The sequence below is a fragment of the Mobula birostris genome, chromosome 18, assembly GCF_030028105.1.
Source record: "Mobula birostris isolate sMobBir1 chromosome 18, sMobBir1.hap1, whole genome shotgun sequence".
Lineage (NCBI taxonomy): Eukaryota > Metazoa > Chordata > Chondrichthyes > Myliobatiformes > Myliobatidae > Mobula > Mobula birostris.
The window spans coordinates 26442095-26460954 of NC_092387.1; the positions used below are offsets into that span (position 1 = coordinate 26442095).

The following is an 18860-nucleotide window of genomic DNA, read 5'->3' on the forward strand; positions in this document are numbered from 1 at the left end:
TGTGGTAATTCTGCGAGAAAGCTTTTCATTGCACCTGTGCATACCTGTGCTTGAGCATATGATAATAAACTTGACTTTCACTATTTGTGTAACCTGGGATTATTTTTATTTTAATGAATTATCTGCCTGAGGAACTTAGTGGGTCAGGCAGTATCTGTGGTGAGGAAAGGAATTAAGGAGGAGCAGGAGAAGATGGCAGCACAACGCAGCTCCCAGCGGCCACTCCGGCGGTGATATCTGTTATCTGTCAAGTAGGGTGCCGTGCGCAATCCTGGTTTGATGGAGCACGGAGGAACATCTGGAGAAACTTCTGAAATGCCTGCTTTGCTGCTGCTGCTACTGTGTGATCCAGAATCTCCAGATGGGAAGGCCCCGAGTCCTCAACTATGCTTGTTGTTCGGCGGCTGGGGCAGGGTTGAAGCGCTCGGCAGAGAATGGCACTCGGTGCTTGGTGTCGGAGGGCTGGTCGGAGGCTCGAAGTTTTCGGACGGACTCAAGAGTCCGCTGCGGTCGGGTGCTTCCAATGGTGCGGCGTCGGCAAGTTTGCGCTGCTTGGAGGTTCATGGCAGGGAGAGTTTCTCCCTTCTACCATCTGCGTGAGATGATGAGGCTATCAGAACTTTGAGACTTTTTTTAACCATGCCCATGGTCTGCTCTTTATCAAATTACGGTATTGCTTTACACCTTTCTAACTACATGTTATAATTATCTGGTTTTGTCAGTTCTTGTCTTGGTTTGTCTTGTGTTTCTGTGATATTATTCTGGAGGAACATTTTATCATTTATTAATGCATGCATTTCTGAATAACAATAAATGAGGACTGTGTCCTCATAATTAATTTAATTTAAATCTAAAATTGTTGAATTTCAGATCGAAACACCGCTTCGCTACTTTGAGTGTAGACTAGTTCATTTCGTCATCCACTACAAACTCTTTTCAAGGTATGCCAAAATAAAACTTCTCATGCAGTGTTGATGCAGAGCTTTGACCCCATACATCAATGATTTATTTCCCCCAACAGATGCAGCTTGACTCTTTGAGTTCCTCAAGCAAATTATTTGTTGCCTCAGATTTCAGCATCTGCAGTCTCTTGTGTCTCTGTTACTGTGAGTTTATTCTATTTCCTTATCCATATTTCTCTTAAATGTTGAAATTGACCTTGCATCTATTACTTCCACTGGCAGCTCATTCACACTTGCACCGTCTTCTAAGTGAAGAAATTCTTCCTCAGATTTCCCTTAAGTATTTCTCCTTTCACCCTTAACCCATGACCTCTAGTTCTGGAAAGAGTGCAAAGAAGATTTATGACAATGTTGTCAGAACTCAGGTGCAAGTTATATTTGAGTCCTAACTGTAAGTTACTGGGTGTCTTTATTTGGCAAAAAAACAACTTTAAACCTGAATGCAGATCTAAAGCATTCACAAAATTATAAGCTAACTTACCAAAGTAGACAAACAGAACAGTTCGGTATTTGGAACATGGTATTCCTGACTTCCCTTGCATTGCCACATTGCTGATCATGCGAGCATTTGGTAATTCTGGCTCTCGGAAAACTTCATAAACTCCATCAGCATAACGAGCTGGCAGCAGGCGAACAAAGGGAGTGTCTGAAAAGGAGAACAGTGACTCACTGGCTGCTTTTCAAATTCAGCATTAAAACTAACTTCTTATATAAACTAAAGAGAGACATTGCAATTCTTAAATGGTGTGCATATGACTCAGATTTTATGCCGAAGAAACTGGATGCTAGATTGGACAGCTAAAGGAATAGCAACTATTTGCAATATAATGAAAGAAGGAACACTGTTCAGTTTTGAAATGCTCAAAGAGAAACACTTGTAAGAAAAACAAGACTTTTACCGGTATTTACAGATGTGACAGTATGTTAATAGGACAGTTAAAAATGTAACCAAGGCAAGTACATGTCTGATAGAGCTATTTAGAAAAGCATATAATTCAGACAACAGTAGTAGAATGATTTCAAGCGTGTATAAGGGTTTGTCAAATCTTAAAACACATTCCACTTCATACATTAAAACAAAATGGGAGAAGGAAGGAGGGATAATAATATCTGAGGAAGACTGGACAATAATATGGAGGTATCAATGGAAGTGTACCAGTTCACAGAAATGGAGGGAGTTCGGGTGGAAAAACTTGATAAGATATTTTATTACACCCTCTCAGAAATCCCATTATAATAGTAACCCCCCTGCTTGCTGCAGAAACTGTGGAAATCAAAATGCAAACCATTATCATATTTTCTGGGAATGCCCCATTATCAAAGACTGTTGGAGTGGGATACATAATGCCATACCAGACATCTTTAAATGTGAAATACCCTTAGAGAGTAAGACCATGTATTTTGGGTATATACGTCAAGAATGGTTGAAAAGAGGTAAATATTTAATGAATGTACTGCTGGTGGCTGGTAAAAAGACCCTTACCAGGAAATGGTTATCACAGGAGAGCCCAACTTTAAATGTATGGATGGAAATTACAATGGACATTTACAAAATGGAGAAGATAACAGCATCCGTTAATCATAAATTGGAACAATTTTATTCACACTGGAAAAAATGGTTTAACTACATAATACCTCATAGGCCTGATTTTATTCTCACAAGTCAATAATTGGACAACTCCTGAAGCTGTTTCTTGTATTGTCCACACATAAAGACACCTCCTCTATATCTATGCTTTCAAAACCTTTCGTAATTTGAAAGGTGGAATTAGATTACCTTTGTATGGCAGAGTCTAGATGAATCAACTTTACCCACTATAGCCTCTCATTATTAGCATAGTATTTATTGAAGCAATAAGAAGTTAGATTTTTTGTAATTTATTTTTTATTGAATTTCATCATTTGATACTGTACATATATATCATATAATTATATTTGTCACAAATCTCCACATAATATTTATCTGAGGTATACACTTATGGAAAGGAGAGGAAAGAAAGAACAATCGAAAGAAGAAAGCTTTGTACAGAGTAGGGAGTGATTTTTTTTAACAACATATTCATTGACTTGTGAGAATAAAATCAGGTCTATGAGGTGTTATGCAGTTAAACCATTTTTTCCACCTGAACTCTCTCCATTTCTGTGAACTGGTACACTTCCATTGATACCTCCATATTATTGTCCAGTCTTCCTCAGATATTATTATCCCTCCTTCCTTCTCCCATTTTGTTTTAATGTAGGAAGTCGAATGTGTTTTAAGATTTGACAAATCCTTATACACGCTTGAACTTTTCATGTCTCTTCCCCAACAATCACTGACTTCAGCCAAAAATGTATGGCAGACTACAGGGTGAAACTGGTCCCAAGGATTTTTTAAGTAAGTTGATCCCTTAATTTTTAAGAGTTTTAAATGCTACAGAATGTGAGGGGCATTTAGGTACCATTAAAAACAAACAACTTGAGATTTTTGGACACAATAAAAGATCCTGAGCTAGGTGAGAAAACTATGGGCATGGCTTTGCTGCCTGTTAAAAAATCCCAGAGATGTGTCGTTTGTGGGGATTTTCTGGTCCTAGGACAGTTCTGACCAATAAGATCAGTCATATGAATCTACATTACACCACCCTGGATTGTGAGAGGTTATTGGATGGTGGTTTCAACTCAACTCAACAAAGGAAGAGAACCTTCAGCTCATTGTACCTGCACAATTCTATTTCCCATTGTCAAGAATACTTCCAATAGTATGCTACAAAATTCTTTGCCATTGACAAGATGTTGTAAGATTTGGTTTGTTGTAACACATACACAGCATATGTCAGTGATAATATAACTGACTCTGACTCTAATTGTAGAAATAATTACAGGTAGAAGGAATCACTTACCTACTGTCCCTCTGCTGTGATGGGCAAGATTATTGTACCATCCATCATATCGCTGTACCTCCCAATTCAGAACAGCATCTAAATCAAAGTAAATCTGTGTGGTCAATACTGCGATTCTCTTCAATACTATGAGTCTACATTACTGGCATAATAATCCAGAAGGAATGATTTAGAGATTCAGAGGTATGCTCAGTGCATACTTTTTTTTAGGTACGCCTACTTGTGAATGCAAATATCTAGTCAACCAATCACGAGGCAGCAACTCAAACATAAATGCATGCAGACATTGTCAAGAGGTTCAGTTGTTGTTGTGACAAGAATACACATAGATGTTAGCTGTCCTGTGTGATCAGCAGTTGGTCTGCCACCTGTCTTCGGGAGAGAGAGAGATAAGGAAGACAATGGAGCAGCATTAGGAGATGTGTAATGAAGGGTCGGGAGAGAGAGCTGTCTAGAGCAGCTCCCCCTTTGAACCCTGAACTGTTTGAAGTGATGGACAGGCGATTTGGAGATGTGTAATGAAGGGACGGGAGAGAGAGCTGTCGAGAGCGGCTCCCCCTTTGAACCCTGAACTGTTTGAAGTGATGGACAGGCGATACCCCAGCAGGGGGATAAAAAGGGACAGGTTCACTAAGGCAGGACACACACGACACCACGAGGTAACGAGACCCTGGAAGCGGTGCCCGCCCGCAGGTCGGCGGGAGTCGTTTTGGAAGGCTGGTTGCGGAACCAAGCCATAGATGCACAGGGTGGAAAGGTACAATCAGCGGGAACCCGGTGTGTGTCCGCCCTTGCTTGGGTGCCAGGTTCACTGCAGAGGATCGACCACATCTGGAGGAGGGGTCACAGTCGGTGACCTCAGGTGACATCACAAAGGACTCGCCCGAAAGCTGCTTGTGAGCAATATCGCAGGTCTGTGTGTGGAAGCCGTTTTGAATGATCATTCGTTCTTGTTCTCTCTCTCCTTCCCGCACATTGTGCTTCGCCATGGCAATGATTACTGCGAACTGAACTAAATTGAACTGGACTTTGTGTCATTTTGAAATTGGTCATTTACCCCTAGACAACGATAGAGCTTGATTGATCCTGTTATTTTAATTCTGTGCACATGTGTGTTTATCATTGCTGAACTGTTGCATTTATTATCCTTTCGATTACTGTGTTGCTTATTTCTTTAATAAAACTTTCTTAGATCTAGTAATCCAGACTCCAACTGAGTGATCCATTTCTGCTGGTTTGGCAACCCAGTTACGGGGTACGTAACATAGGTGGGGTTCTTGTCCGCGATTTTGAACGCTAAATTTGGGATGGAGTAAATTGATTGGGTCAAAATTCCCGAAAGAAAGAAAGGACAAACAGCAGAAATGGAGGCTGAGGAATTTATAAAGGCGCCGACCTTGGAGGCATTAGAGGATGCCAGGAAATCGGAATTGGTAGCTGTGGCCAAACGGTTGAATCTTGCTAAGGGGAAGTCAACAATGAGGAGAGAGGAGATACACAGAGCTATCATAGAGCACTATGTATCTAAAGGTGTGTTTCCCCAAGGCGAGCTGGGGGTGGTGTCTATTGAAAAACCTGCTGGAGGCGCGGTACAGGTACAGCTTGAAAAACTGAGACTCGAGCACGAGTTCCGGGTACGGCAGTTGGAGCGAGAAGAGAAAGAGAGGGACAGACAGTTACAGCGAGAAGAGCAGGAGAGAGAGTTAGAAAGGCAAGAGAGAAAGAGGCAGTTGGAGCGAGAAGAGAGGCAGTTGGAGAAACAGAGGGAAAGGAAATTCGAGCTGGAGAAGTTAAGGTTAAGGGCAGAGCAGGGGCTCGTGCCGAACCAAGGTGGAGGGTTCCGGGCGACCCAGGAGGTTAGGCTGGTTCCCCCATTTGACGATACCGACGTGGATCGGTACTTTCTCCATTTCGAAAAAGCGGCTATAAGTCAGGACTGGCCGAGGGATAAGTGGGCTGTTTTACTTTAGAGTGTACTGAAAGGGAAAGCCCAAGAAGCTTACTCGGCTTTGTCCGCAGAAGATGCCCAGAGGTATGAGGTGGTGAAAGAGGCCATCCTCAGGATTTATGAGTTGGACCTGGAGGAATACCGGCAGAGGTTCCGGAATGCGAGGAAGCAGTGGGACCGCACGTATTTAGAGTTTGCCTGTGAGATGCAGACATATTGTGAGCGTTGGTGCACCTCGAAGGGGGTAGAGGGGGATTATGACAGACTGCTACAGCTGATCCTGATTGAGCAGTTTAAAGGTTGTGTCCCGGAGGGTATGAGACCCTACCTAGATGAGAAAGAGGCAGCCACATTAGCCGCAACTGCTAAGTTAGCGGATGAGTATGCATTGACGCATAAAATGAAGTTTGCCCCGAGTAAAGGCTACCAGAAGGGTAGTCAGGACGGCGGGGAGAGTCCGCCGGAAAAGTCAGAAAGTAAGCTGGGGACTAGTGAGAAGGATAAGGTAGACCGGGAGCAGTCTGGCAGGAAGTCTCCTGGGGTCGTCTGTTATAATTGCGGGAAAGTCGGACACTTTGCGTCCAGGTGCTTTGCCCCAAAGAAGGAGACAGGAAAAGGGAAGACAGCGATTTTGACTGGTTGTATCGAGCTGGTAAACGAACCGCCAGGGAAGGGCAGGTCTGCCAAAGTTCAGGAAGGGCGCGAGAGGTTTATCTCGGCCGGATTGGTGTCAGTTAAGGAGGGGTTAAAACCAGTTCCAGTGCGGATCTGGAGAGACACGGGAGCGTGTCAGTCACTAATACTGAAGAGTGTATTAGAGTTTAGCTCAGAGACCCAGACTGGGGAGGTAGAGGTAAAAGGTGTTGGGGAGGGGACAGAGTCAGTCCCTTTGCACCAGGTACACTTACAAAGCAACCTGGTCTCTGGACTAGTCACGATCGGGGTGAGGTCTGAATTACCGATGAAAGGCGTGGAAGTCTTGCTCGGTAATGACATCGCCGAGGGAATCGTGTTCTCAGTCGTGAGATTGACAGGTCAGCCTGCCAGCATTGAGGCCCTGCCCATGGACTCACAGGTTCATCACGGGACTGCGGTAGTAAATTTAGCTGAGACGTTTCTGCCAGTCTTGTACAGGAAGGGGGTAGAAAGTGAAAAGAAGGAGTGTAGTGAGGCACGAGGTAGTGAGGGAGCTGGGACAGACGTAGCAGTAGCCAGGAAAGAATTTGTGCAGACGCGGGAGCGAGACGAGGGGATGATGATTTCGGCAGAGACAGCTCTCTCTGACACAGACTTGACAAGGGAACTAGTAGGCTATTGTGTGGGAGAGGAAGTGCTAAGGAAGCAAGGGAGACCAAGCACCATGCCCGCAGATGAGGGGTGGGGGGTGGTGCAAAAGAGTTATGGGGATGAGGTTTTTAACCTGGCCCACGAGGTACCCCCTGGTGGACATTTTGCGGTGCTGGAAGAAACAGTTGGTGGAATCATGAAAGAGGTTTACCGGCTGCTCAGGGGGGAGGATGTTATTGATTATGACCGACGCGAACTGAGACGGTCACAGGCTTTTGATATGCTAACAAACCTAGTCGGGGTTAGCGTGGAAATCAATGAAGCTAGGGTCCCCCAGATAAGAGAGAAAAACCATTGTGAAAAGATGAGTATGGTATCGACCAGATGGGAGAAGGCTATTGTTTTGGCCAAGTCTGCTGATAAGGTCTCTCCCTTAATCCCGGAACAAAGCGACTCTTTAGGAGAAGTAATTAAACGACTCGCACCCGTGTGTTTGATTGTCCCGAGGCGATGCAAAGAACTGCGACGTTGGGTGGTGTCTGTTCAATAGGGCAGCCTAGTAAACAACATCCATATAGACTGAGTAATTCAGTGACTAAAGGGCTGACGAACACAGAGGTGTGTATTGGCAATTTAATATGGCTGTCTGAAGCCAGATTGATAGTGAATCTTGAAAAAAATGAGTTCGGCCACATGAAGGTCACTTACCTGGAAATTGTGGTGACACAGGGGCTGCTGGCAGCGATGCAAGCTACAGTGCAGGCTATCGCTGACCTCCCAACCCTGACAGACAAGAGGGCCCTCAGAAGGCTCTTGGAGATGGTGGGGTACTGTAGGAAGTTTTGCAATAACTCTGCGGTCACTACCCCCTCCCCCCTTCCTACTAAGCCCTTGCGAGAGAAAACTAAGTCGGAATGGGACGACCCTTGTTATTGTGGTCCGGGACAAAACCAAATGAGAGGTTACATTGATCGCAATTCATCAGTGTTTTTGGCCACTATGAAGTTTGCTAAGTTGGAGCCTGGTCTAGGGGATTATAAATAACACATATAAAAGGGACAGAAAATGTGATGGCTGACTGTCTGTCAGGCGTTGACAACTTCAAACTCGCTGTAATAACTGATAAAGATGTATAGTTGTGTGTATCAAATAATGTATTCATGTTTGTAATTTTTACCCCCCAGTAAAAATCCTTAAAGGGGGAAAGTGTGACAAGAATACACATACATGTTAGCTGTCCTGTGTGATCAGCAGTTGGTCTGCCACCTGTCTTCGGGAGAGAGAGAGATGAGGAAGACAATGGAGCAGCATTTGGAGATGTGTAATGAAGGGATGGGAGAGAGAGCTGTCTAGAGCGGCTCCCCCTTTGAACCCTGAACTGTTTGAAGTGATGGACAGGCGATACCCCAGCAGGGGGATAAAAAGGGACAGGTTCGCTAAGGCAGGACACACACGACACCACGAGGTAACGAGACCCTGGAAGCGGTGCCCGCCCGCAAGTCGGCGGGAGTCGTTTTGGAAGGCTGGTTGCGGAACCAAGCCATAGACGCACAGGGTGGAAAGGTACGATCAGCGGGAACCCGGTGTGTGTCCACCCTTGCTTGGGTGCCAGGTTCACTGCAGAGGATCGACCACATCTGGAGGAGGGGTCACAGTCGGTGACCTCAGGTGACATCACAAAGGACTCGCCCGAAAGCTGCTTGTGAGCAATATCGCAGGTCTGTGTGTGGAAGCCGTTTTGAATGATCATTCGTTCTTGTTCTCTCTCTCCTTCCCGCACATTGTCCATCGTCATGGCAATGATTACTGTGAACTGAACTAAATTGAACTGGACTTTGTGTCACTTTGAAATTGGTCATTTACCCCTAGACAACGATAGAGCTTGATTGATCCTGTTATCTTAATTCTGTGCACATGTGTGTTTATCATTGCTGAACTGTTGCATTTATTATCCTTTCGATTACTGTGTTGCTTGTTTCTTTAATAAAACTTTCTTAGAGCTAGTAATCCAGACTCCAACTGAGTGATCCATTTCTGCTGGTTTGGCAACCCAGTTATGGGGTACGTATCATTGTTCAGACCAAACATCAGATTGGGTAAGAAATATGATGTAAGTGACTGACTGTGGAATGATTGTAGATGCCAATTGGAATGGTTTCAGTATACCATACAGATCAAACAACACCATAATTGTTCTCTTCTTTTTTACATATTTTTATTATGAACAAAGTTTATTTTTGAAATAAAAAAAGATGGCTTACTACTATGAGGGGAAACCTTAGAGAAATGATGTAAGGCTGAATATTCTAAGATGGTGTAAGATTGAAATTATGTGTGGTAGATAAGATGGATGGAAACAGTCTTCCTGTGGGTTAGGGGAGTCCAAAACTAAGGGACATAGATTTCAGGTGAGAAAGGAGCAACTTTTTCCATGTCAAGGGTGGTGAGTATATGGAATGAGCTGTCAGGGAAGTGGGTAGGAAAAATGTGGAAAGGTATGTCAAGGGGCAGGCTTGGAGGGATATGGGCAGAATGCAGGAAATTGAGAGTAGCTGGGTGACACTGTGGCTGGCACTGACATGTTGGGCCAAAGGGCCTGTACCTTAGCAGCCTGGAGGAAGCTAACATTAACTTCACAGCCACAACTGTGACTCAACACCAATTGCGATGGGTCGGCCACATCAACCATATGCCAGACTCCTGCTTCCCTGAACAACTCCTGTTTGACCAGCTCAAGGATACAAAGCTCACTCCTGGAGGACAGAAAATGCAGTTCAAGGACAATATCAAGACCCACTTGAGGAAGTGCCACATCAGCCTGAATGGATGGGAGAAATTACCACAGGAGAGGGAAAGCTGGAGAAGGACTATCAATGAGGGGACTACACAGCTTGAAGAACACCTCCACTGTGCCACTGAGACTAAGCGGCTTCAACATAGGGAGAGACTGGAAAAGGCCCAACCAGCGTCATCCACCACCACTTCAATGACCTACACCTGGCAACACTGCAATAGGACTTGTGGATCACAGAGCAGCCTATTCAGTCATCTCAAGACCCACAAGTGACCAGATCAACCACCAGGAGAAGAATCATACTCGACCATGAGTGATCACTGATGGTGATCATGGTTGCTCTATGATTATCTTCATGAGAGCAATAATGAATGGATTTTACTTGTCTTGCCACGAACGTCTATATTCCTGAATGCAGGAAAATCTCTGCAATAAAATAACGGTATACTAGAAATATATATCATACTTATAAATAACAAAATATAATCTAATAATTGCCAAAAAGTGATCAAAATAATAGTTATACTACTTATTCATTTCCTGAGATTTAGGTGTCACTGGGATTATTGCACATACTTAATTGCCTTCAACATCAAGAAGGGTTCCGTCTTCCCGAACTGTTGCAGTCCTGCTGACGAAAGTGCTGCCCCAAGGCTGACGGATGGCAATTTTCAGTATTTCGACCCAGTGATAATGAAGGGTTGGTGAAACATTACCATATCACAATGGTGCGCTGCTGGGAAAGGAATCTGAAGCTGGTGGTCTTCCTGTGTGCCTGCTGTTATGGTCTTCTTGGTCGTAAATATCAGAGGTTTGGCAGCTGCTATCAGAGTGGCCTGGGCGAGTAACTGCAGCCATTTCATGGATGATTCATACTGGAGCCACTTTCTGCTGGTGATGCAGGGAGTGACTGTTTAGCAGTGGTAGAACAAAGCAGGCGGCTTTGACAGGATAAATGTGACTTTCTGAGAATTATTAGAGCTGTGCTGATCCAGACACGCTCTAATGAAAATTCTATCACACTTCTGACTTCAGAGTGGTCAGAGATGAGCCACCCAGCTCACCTAGTAGCTGTGGGCTACCCAGCCTCTGACTCCCTAATATTTATGTGGGTGAACCAGTTCGATTCCCAAAGTCAAAGTAAATTTATTATCGAAGTACATATATAGAAACATAGAAAATAGGTGCGGGAGTCGGCCATTCGGCCCTTCGAGCCTGCACCGCCATTCAGTATGATCATGGCTGATCATCCAACTCAGAACCCTGTACCAGCCTTCCCTCCATACCTCCTGATCCCTTTAGCCACAAGGGCCATATCTAATTCCCTCTTAAATACAGCCAATGAACTAGCCTCAACTGTTTTCTGTGGCAGAGAATTTCACAGATTCACCACTCTCTGTGTGAAGAAGTTTTTCCTAATCTCGATCCTAAAGAGCTTCGCCTTTATCCTCAAACTGTGACCCCTCATTCTGGACTTCCCCAACATTGGGAACAATCTTCCTGCATCTAGCCTGTCCAATCCCTTTAGGATTTTATACGTTTCAATAAGATCCCCCCCTCAACCTTCTAAATTCCAGAGAGTATAAACCTAGTCAATCCAGTCTCTCATCATATGAAAGTCCTGCCATCCCAGGAATCAATCTGGTGAACCTTCTTTGTACTCCCTCTATGGCAAGAATGTATTTCCTCAGATTAGGGGACCAAAACTGCACACAATACTCCAGGTGTGGTCTCACCAAGGCCTTGTACAACTGCAGTAGTACCTCCCTGCTCCTGTACTCGAATCCTCTTGCTATAAATGCCAGCATACCATTCGCCTTTTTCACCGCCTGCTGTACCTGCATGCCCACTTTCAATGACTGGTGTATAATGACACCCAGGTCTTGTTGCACCTCCCCTTTTCCTAATCGGCCACCATTCAGATAATAATCTGTTTTCCTGTTTTTGCCACCAAAGTGGATAACTTCACATTTATCCACATTAAATTGCATCTGCTATGAATTTGCCCACTCACCCAACCTATCAAGTCACCCTGCATCCTCTTAGCATCCTCCTCACAGCTAACACTGCCGCCCAGCTTCGTGTCATCCGCAAACTTGGAGATGCTGCATTTAATTCCCTCATCTAAGTCATTAATATATATTGTAAACAACTGGGGTCCCAGCACTGAGCCTTGCGGTACCCCACTAGTCACTGCCTGCCATTCTGAAAAGGTCCCGTTTATTCCCACTCTTTGCTTCCTGTCTGCCAACCAATTCTCTGTCCACATCAATACCTTACCCCCAATACCGTGTGCTTTAAGTTTGCACACTAATCTCCTGTGTGGGACCTTGTCAAAAGCCTTTTGAAAATCCAAATATACCACATCCACTGGTTCTCCCCTATCCACTCTACTAGTTACATCCTCAAAAAATTCTATGAGATTCGTCAGACATGATTTTCCTTTCACAAATCCATGCTGACTTTGTCCAATGATTTCACTGCTTTCCAAATGTGCTGTTATCACATCTTTGATAACTGACTCTAGCATTTTTCCACCACTGATGTTAGGCTAACCGGTCTATAATTCCCCGGTTTCTCTCTCCCTCCTTTTTTAAAAAGTGGGGTTACAATAGCCACCCTCCAATCCTCAGGAACTAGTCCAGAATCTAAAGGGTTTTGAAAAATTATCACTAATGCATCCACTATTCCTTGGGCTACTTTCTTAAGCACTCTGGGATACAGACCATCCGGCCCTGGGGATTTATCTGCCTTTAATCCCTTCAATTTACCTAACACCACTTCCCTACTAACATGCATTTCCCTCAGTACCTCCATCTCACTAGACCCTCTGTCCCCTACTATTTCCAGAAGATTATTTATGTCCTCCTTCGTGAAGACAGAACCAGAGTAGTTATTCAACTGGTCTGACATGTCCTTGTTCCCCATAATCAATTCACCTGTTTCTGTCTGTAGGAGACCTACATTTGTCTTATCCAATCTTTTTCTTTTCACGTATCTATAAAAGCTTGTACAGTCAGTTTTTATGTTCCCTGCCAGTTTTCTCTCATAATCTTTTTTCCCTTTCCTAATTAAGCCCTTTGTCCTCCTCTGCTGGACTCTGAATTTCTCCCAGTTCTCAGGTGAGCCACCTTTTCTGGCTAATTTGTATGCTTCTTCTTTGGAATTGATACTATCCCCAATTTCCCTTGTCAGCCACGGGTGCACTACCTTCCCTAATCTATTCTTTTGCAAAACTGGGATGAACAATTGTTGTAGTTCATCCATGCGATCTTTAAATGCTTGCCATTGCATATTCACCGTCAACCCTTTAAGTATCATTTGCCAGTCTATCTTAGCTAATTCACGTCTCATACCTTCAAAGTTACCCTTCTTTAAATTCAGAACCTTTGTTTCTGAATTAACTATGTCACTCTCCATCTTAATGAAGAATTCCACCATATTATGGTCACTCTTACCCAAGGGGCCTCTCACGACAAGATTGCTAATTAACCCTTCCTCATTGCTCAATACCTAGTCTAGAATAGCCTGCCCTCTAGTTGGTTCCTCAATATGTTGGTTCAAAAAACCATCCCGCATACATTCCACGAAATCCTCTTCCTCTTCCTCTTCTAATTTCCTGTTTAATGCCATCCCCAATCTCACTACTACTGTTAGGTGGCCTGTACACAACTGCCACCAGTGTTTTCTGAAGAGGTCCGTAGGGAGAGTTGGAAATAGAATTGGTAGTGAAGAGTTGCGAGATTAAAATTAGTTTTATTTGTCACATGCACATTGAAGCATATAGTGAAATGTGTGTGCCAATAACCAACATAGTTTGCATTGTGCTGTGGGAACCCGGCAAGGGTCATCGTGCTTCTGGTGCCAACATAGCAGTCCCACAACTCACTAATGCTAACCCATATACCTCTGGAATGTGGGAGCAAACTGGAGCACCTGGAGGAAACACTTGCAATCACAGGGAGAATGTCCAAACAGACAACATGGGAATTGAACCCTGATCTTACAACTGGTGTAGTAAAGTGCTACACTCCCATTCAAGGGGGAAAGGTGTACCATGTGTTAAAGTCCAGAAATATAATTGACTGAAGAGTTGATGGAGAGTGAGGAGGGGGTGGTGAATAACTGGTAAGAGGTTGAAATTTCATTTGAACTGGATTCTGTTGGGAACAGTTGGAAGCAAACACTAAAAAAAAACATTTCTAAAGCAGTCAATTACAGTCCTGAACTTTAACACACAGTACACCTTTCCCCCTTGCATAATAGTGTAGCACTTTACTACACCAGGAGAAGTTAATATCTGAATATCACTTATTACCAGAAAAGACGGATCTACTTTAAACTGCATCAGAGCAGATCTCAGTTGTCTGGTTAGTACTAGCCCTCTCGGTTACCTTTTCTGTTCCCAAGCTTTGTCTATACAATGAATTTAACATAATTGGTTGTAATGCAATCAGTGAAAACTATTTGTCAACAGTGGGCACTAGTCACTTCATTGGGCACAGCAATCTTGTCTTATACTAATTTACTTACTTAACACATGTGTGCCATAGCAATGAGTTTCTCACTTGGCATTAAGTGTTTCGTCCAAATCTAAGAAGCAAATGTCACTGATAATCCTTTCCATCATCTTGACAAGTTAGTGCCAAACTGTCATGAAGCTCAACACTGTTTTGGATAAAGTTGTGCACTCGACTGGCACGCATTCACCATCCTAGGTCTAGGTTTCCTACATTACCGATGCAGTGTGGCAACCATATGAGTGTTTCAAAGTCAAGTCAAAGTCAAAGTAAATTTATTATCAAGGTATGTATACCACCATACACTACTTTGAGATTCATTTTCTTACAGGCATTTACACGAAAATAAAGAAATAAAACTATATGTAAACAAAGACAGAGAAGCAAACAATGTGCAAAAGACAAATTGTTCAAATAAAAAAGAACATAAGTTTTGGAGTCCTTGAACATAACTCCATAGGTTGAGGAATCAGTTCAGAGTTGAGGAGAATGAAGTTATCCACTCTGGTTCAAGAGCCTGATGGTTGCAGAGTAGTAACAATTCCTGAATCTGATGCTGTACAGTCTAAAGCTCCTGTAACACTGCCCTGTGATGATTTGTAACTCCAAAACAAAAAACTACTTGAAGGAAAAAACACAGAGAATTAGAGATACGCGTCTTAGTTTCATTTTTAATTTCGTGAGACATGCACTTATGATGTGGTGACGTGATGACATATGCCATTCACGTACTTTTACATGTAACCAATAATGAATTATTCAAACAATATACAAACCCCATTTCCAGAAAAGTTGGGATATTTTCTAAAATGCAATAAAAAAAATCTGTGATATGTTAATTCACGTGAAACTTTACTTAACTGACAAAAGTACAAAGAAAAGATTTTCAATAGTTTTACTGACCAACTTAATTGTATTTTGTAAACATACACAAATTTAGAATTTGATGGCTGCAACACACTCAACAAAAATTGGGACAGAGTTAAAATAAGATTGAAAAGTGCACAGAATATTCAAGTAAGACTCCACATTAAGCAGGCTAATTGGTAGCAGGTGAGGTATCATGACTGGGTATGGTAGTTTGAGTTTGGTAGTTTTGGTATGGATTTTACACAGCCAGGTGGGAGTCAGACAAACAGTCCATCAGCAAAGTCGGTGAGATCCTTCATGATGTTACTGGTCCTTTTTTCAACACAATATATCTTTGATGGTGGGTAGACTGGTGCCAATGATGCATTGGGTAGTTTTGGCTTTCATTGTAGAGACTTCCTATCCACTGCAGTGCAGTTATCTTACCATTGTAGAGACTTCCAACTTGTTAGGATGCTGTCTACTACACATCTGCAGAATGCTGTGAGTATTTTATGGGAGGCAGGGTTTGAGGGTTGGCACAACATTGTGGGCCGAAGGGCCTGTACTGTGCTGTACTATTCTAGGTTCTATGTTCTAAAAGTGGCGTCCATCAAAGGCTCAGTTTTTGCAAGCAAGGGGTTGTGGCTCACCCCTTTGTGCTAAAATTCATGAGAGAGTTGTTAGTCAGTTCAAAAGGAACATTTCTCAGCGCAAAATTGCAGAGAATTTACGTCTTTCAACATCTACAGTACATAATACTGTGAAAAGATTCAGAGAATTCAGAGACATCTCAGTGTGTAAAGGGCAAGGTCGGAAACCACTGTTGAATGCGTGTGATCTTCGAGCCCTCAGACGGCACTGCCTAAGAAACAGTCATGCTACTGTGACAATTATAGCCACCTGGGCTCGGGAGTACTTCGGAAAACCATTGTCACTCAACACAGTTCGTCGCTGCATCCAGAAATGCAACTTGAAACTGTATTATGCAAGGAGGAAGCCATACATCAACTCTATGCAGAAACGCCGGCGAGCCCGAGCTCATCTCAGATGGACTGAAAGACTGTGGAACCATGTGCTATGGTCAGATGAGTCCACATTTCAGCTAGTTTTCGGAAAAAACGGGCGCCGAGTTCTCCGTGCCAAAGATGAAAACGACCATCCAGATTGTTATCAGCAAAAGGTGCAAAGGCCAGAATCTGTGATGGTATGGGGGTGCATTAGTGCCCACGGCATGGGTGAGTTGCATGTATGTGAAGGTACCATTGACTCTGAAGCGTATATTAGGATTTTCGAGAGACATATGTTGCCATCAAGGCGATGTCTCTTTCCGGGACGTCCATGCTTATTTCAGCAGGACAATGCCAGACCACATTCTGCACGGGCTACAACAGCGTGGCTTTGTAGACACAGAGTGCATGTGCTTGACTGGCCTGCTGCCAGTCCAGATCTATCTCCTATTGAAAATGTATGGCGCATCATGAAGAGGAGAATCAGACAACGGAAACCACGGACTGTTGAGCAGCTGAAGTCTTATATCAAGCAAGAATGGGCAAAATTTCCAGATGCAAATCTGCTACAATTACTATCCTCAGTTCCAAAACGATTAAGAAGTGTTATTAAAAGGAAAGGTGATGTAACACAATGGTAAACATGCCTCTGTCCCAACTTTTGTTGAGTGTGTTGCAGCCATCAAATTCTAAATTTGTGTATGTTTACAAAATACAATTAAGTTGGTCAGTAAAACTATTGAAAATCTTTTCTTTGTACTTTTGTCAGTTAAATAAAGTTTCACGTGAATTAACATATCACAGATTTTTGTTTTTATTGCATTTTGGAAAATATCCCAACTTTTCTGGAAATGGGGTTTGTATTTACATTATTCAATTACTGAAATATTAAATACACAACACTCCAAATCAACATAGAATGAATCTCAACTTATATATATATATAATATATATAGTATACTATAAAATATAACTACCATATAGGCATTCACAGCATAGTAAATTTTAAATTGCCCCATGCAGGCCTAAAGATTTAACGGCTGAAGAGAATTTCTTACTCTTGTGGGATAACACCTTTCCTGACAAGAGGGGTCATTAGGCTTGGCAGGTGAGATTTATGGCTGTGAAACAATCTCAGGTTCTGGGGCTTCCTCCACCTCAGTTGACTCTGGGACTGCAGGAAGTGGCTGCAGCTCTGGACACCTTCCTTCTGGACATGCTGGCATCTTGAACTGTGCATGGCAAGCTGCTCAATCTGCTGATCTATCCCAGGCCACCAGACAAAGCTTTGAGTCAACGCTTTCCTTTTGACTATGCCTCGATGACTGACATGTACAGTGCTGTACAAAAATCTTAGGCACATATACAGTATATAGCTAGGGTATCTAAAACTTTTGCACAGTACTGCACTGTAGTAATATTATGTATTGCACTGTACTGCTGCAAAAAAAATTCATAATGTATGTGAGTGGTGATAAACCTGCTTCTGATATGGGCCTCTATGTGTACTGAGGGTGAGAAGGGGGTAGGGAGAGGGGGATCATGGTTGAAAAAAGAGGAAGGGAGAGGGGAGGGAGCAGGAAACACCAGAGAGACATTCTGTAATGATTAATAAATCAATTGTTTGGAATTAGATTACCTTGCCTGGTATCTCAGGGCTGGGTGTGTCTGTACCCACACCACCAAACCCCCAACCCCTGGGACAAACTCCACCAAAGGCAAGTGCATCCTAGAGCTGGTAAAATGGGGGAACTGGAGTCTCTACTGTACCCTCCAGTCATTTTGGGTGGTCATGTAGATCTGAGACAGTGTGGGGTCTTTTCTGGCTTCCATTTGGATCATCTCTGCCGTACTAGACAGACTTTTGATTTGCATTAGGCAGAATATGTCAAGATGTGTAAATTTTTCAGGTATTTCCTTTTCTAAGGGTAAACAGGACTATCATCCTCTAGAATTCAACCTTATAATTGTGTCCCCCAAGAAACAGAGCCCATGTCAGCGTATGTGCTGCTGTTAGTAGAACACCCTTCTGTGGGTTGAAAATGGACACTAGTGGTTGATGATCAGTAATGAGGATAAACTCTCTCCCATACAAAAACTAGTTGAAACATTTTACACCCCAACCAGACTGAAGGCCTCTCTGTCAATCTATGTGTCATTTTTCTTTGCAATGGGAGGGGAACATGATACAAAGGCTATGGGTGTTCACTTCTATCACTCATAACATGTGACTTGACTGCACCTGTACCATAAGATGAGGCATCACAGGCAAAATTCACTTGATGGTGTTGATCATAATGCATGAGTACAGTGCCTGATGTCACCATTTCCTTTGCCTTTTGGAAAGCCACCTCACCCTGTTTTGTCCATTGCTTCCCGATCTGTAGTAATGATTTCAAGGGGTGGAGCACAGTAACAATGTTTGCCAGGAAGCTGTTATAGTTATTGACAAATCCTAAAAAGGACTGCAACTGTGACACATCCTTTGGCTCTGGGGCATCCACCACTCTTGAATTTTGCCTGCACATTGGTATAATTCCGATGCACCAATGATGTGACGACAGTAAATGATGCTTGGTTGAAAGAATTCACACTTGTTGCATCGTGC

At 43.2% G+C, this 18860-nt stretch overlaps 1 protein-coding gene across 1 annotated transcript in view; it reads right to left on the minus strand.

Moving 5' to 3' along the window:
* LOC140212011 (dual oxidase 2-like) overlaps positions 1-18860 on the minus strand; it is a 166376-nt gene that overhangs the window by 127805 nt on the left and 19711 nt on the right. Inside the window, exons 2-3 of the mRNA XM_072282367.1 lie at positions 3845-3922; positions 1444-1608 (exon numbers count right to left, since the gene is read on the minus strand). Of these exons, the coding sequence (XP_072138468.1) occupies positions 1444-1608; positions 3845-3922 (243 nt within the window). The remainder of the gene's footprint in view (positions 1-1443; positions 1609-3844; positions 3923-18860) is intronic.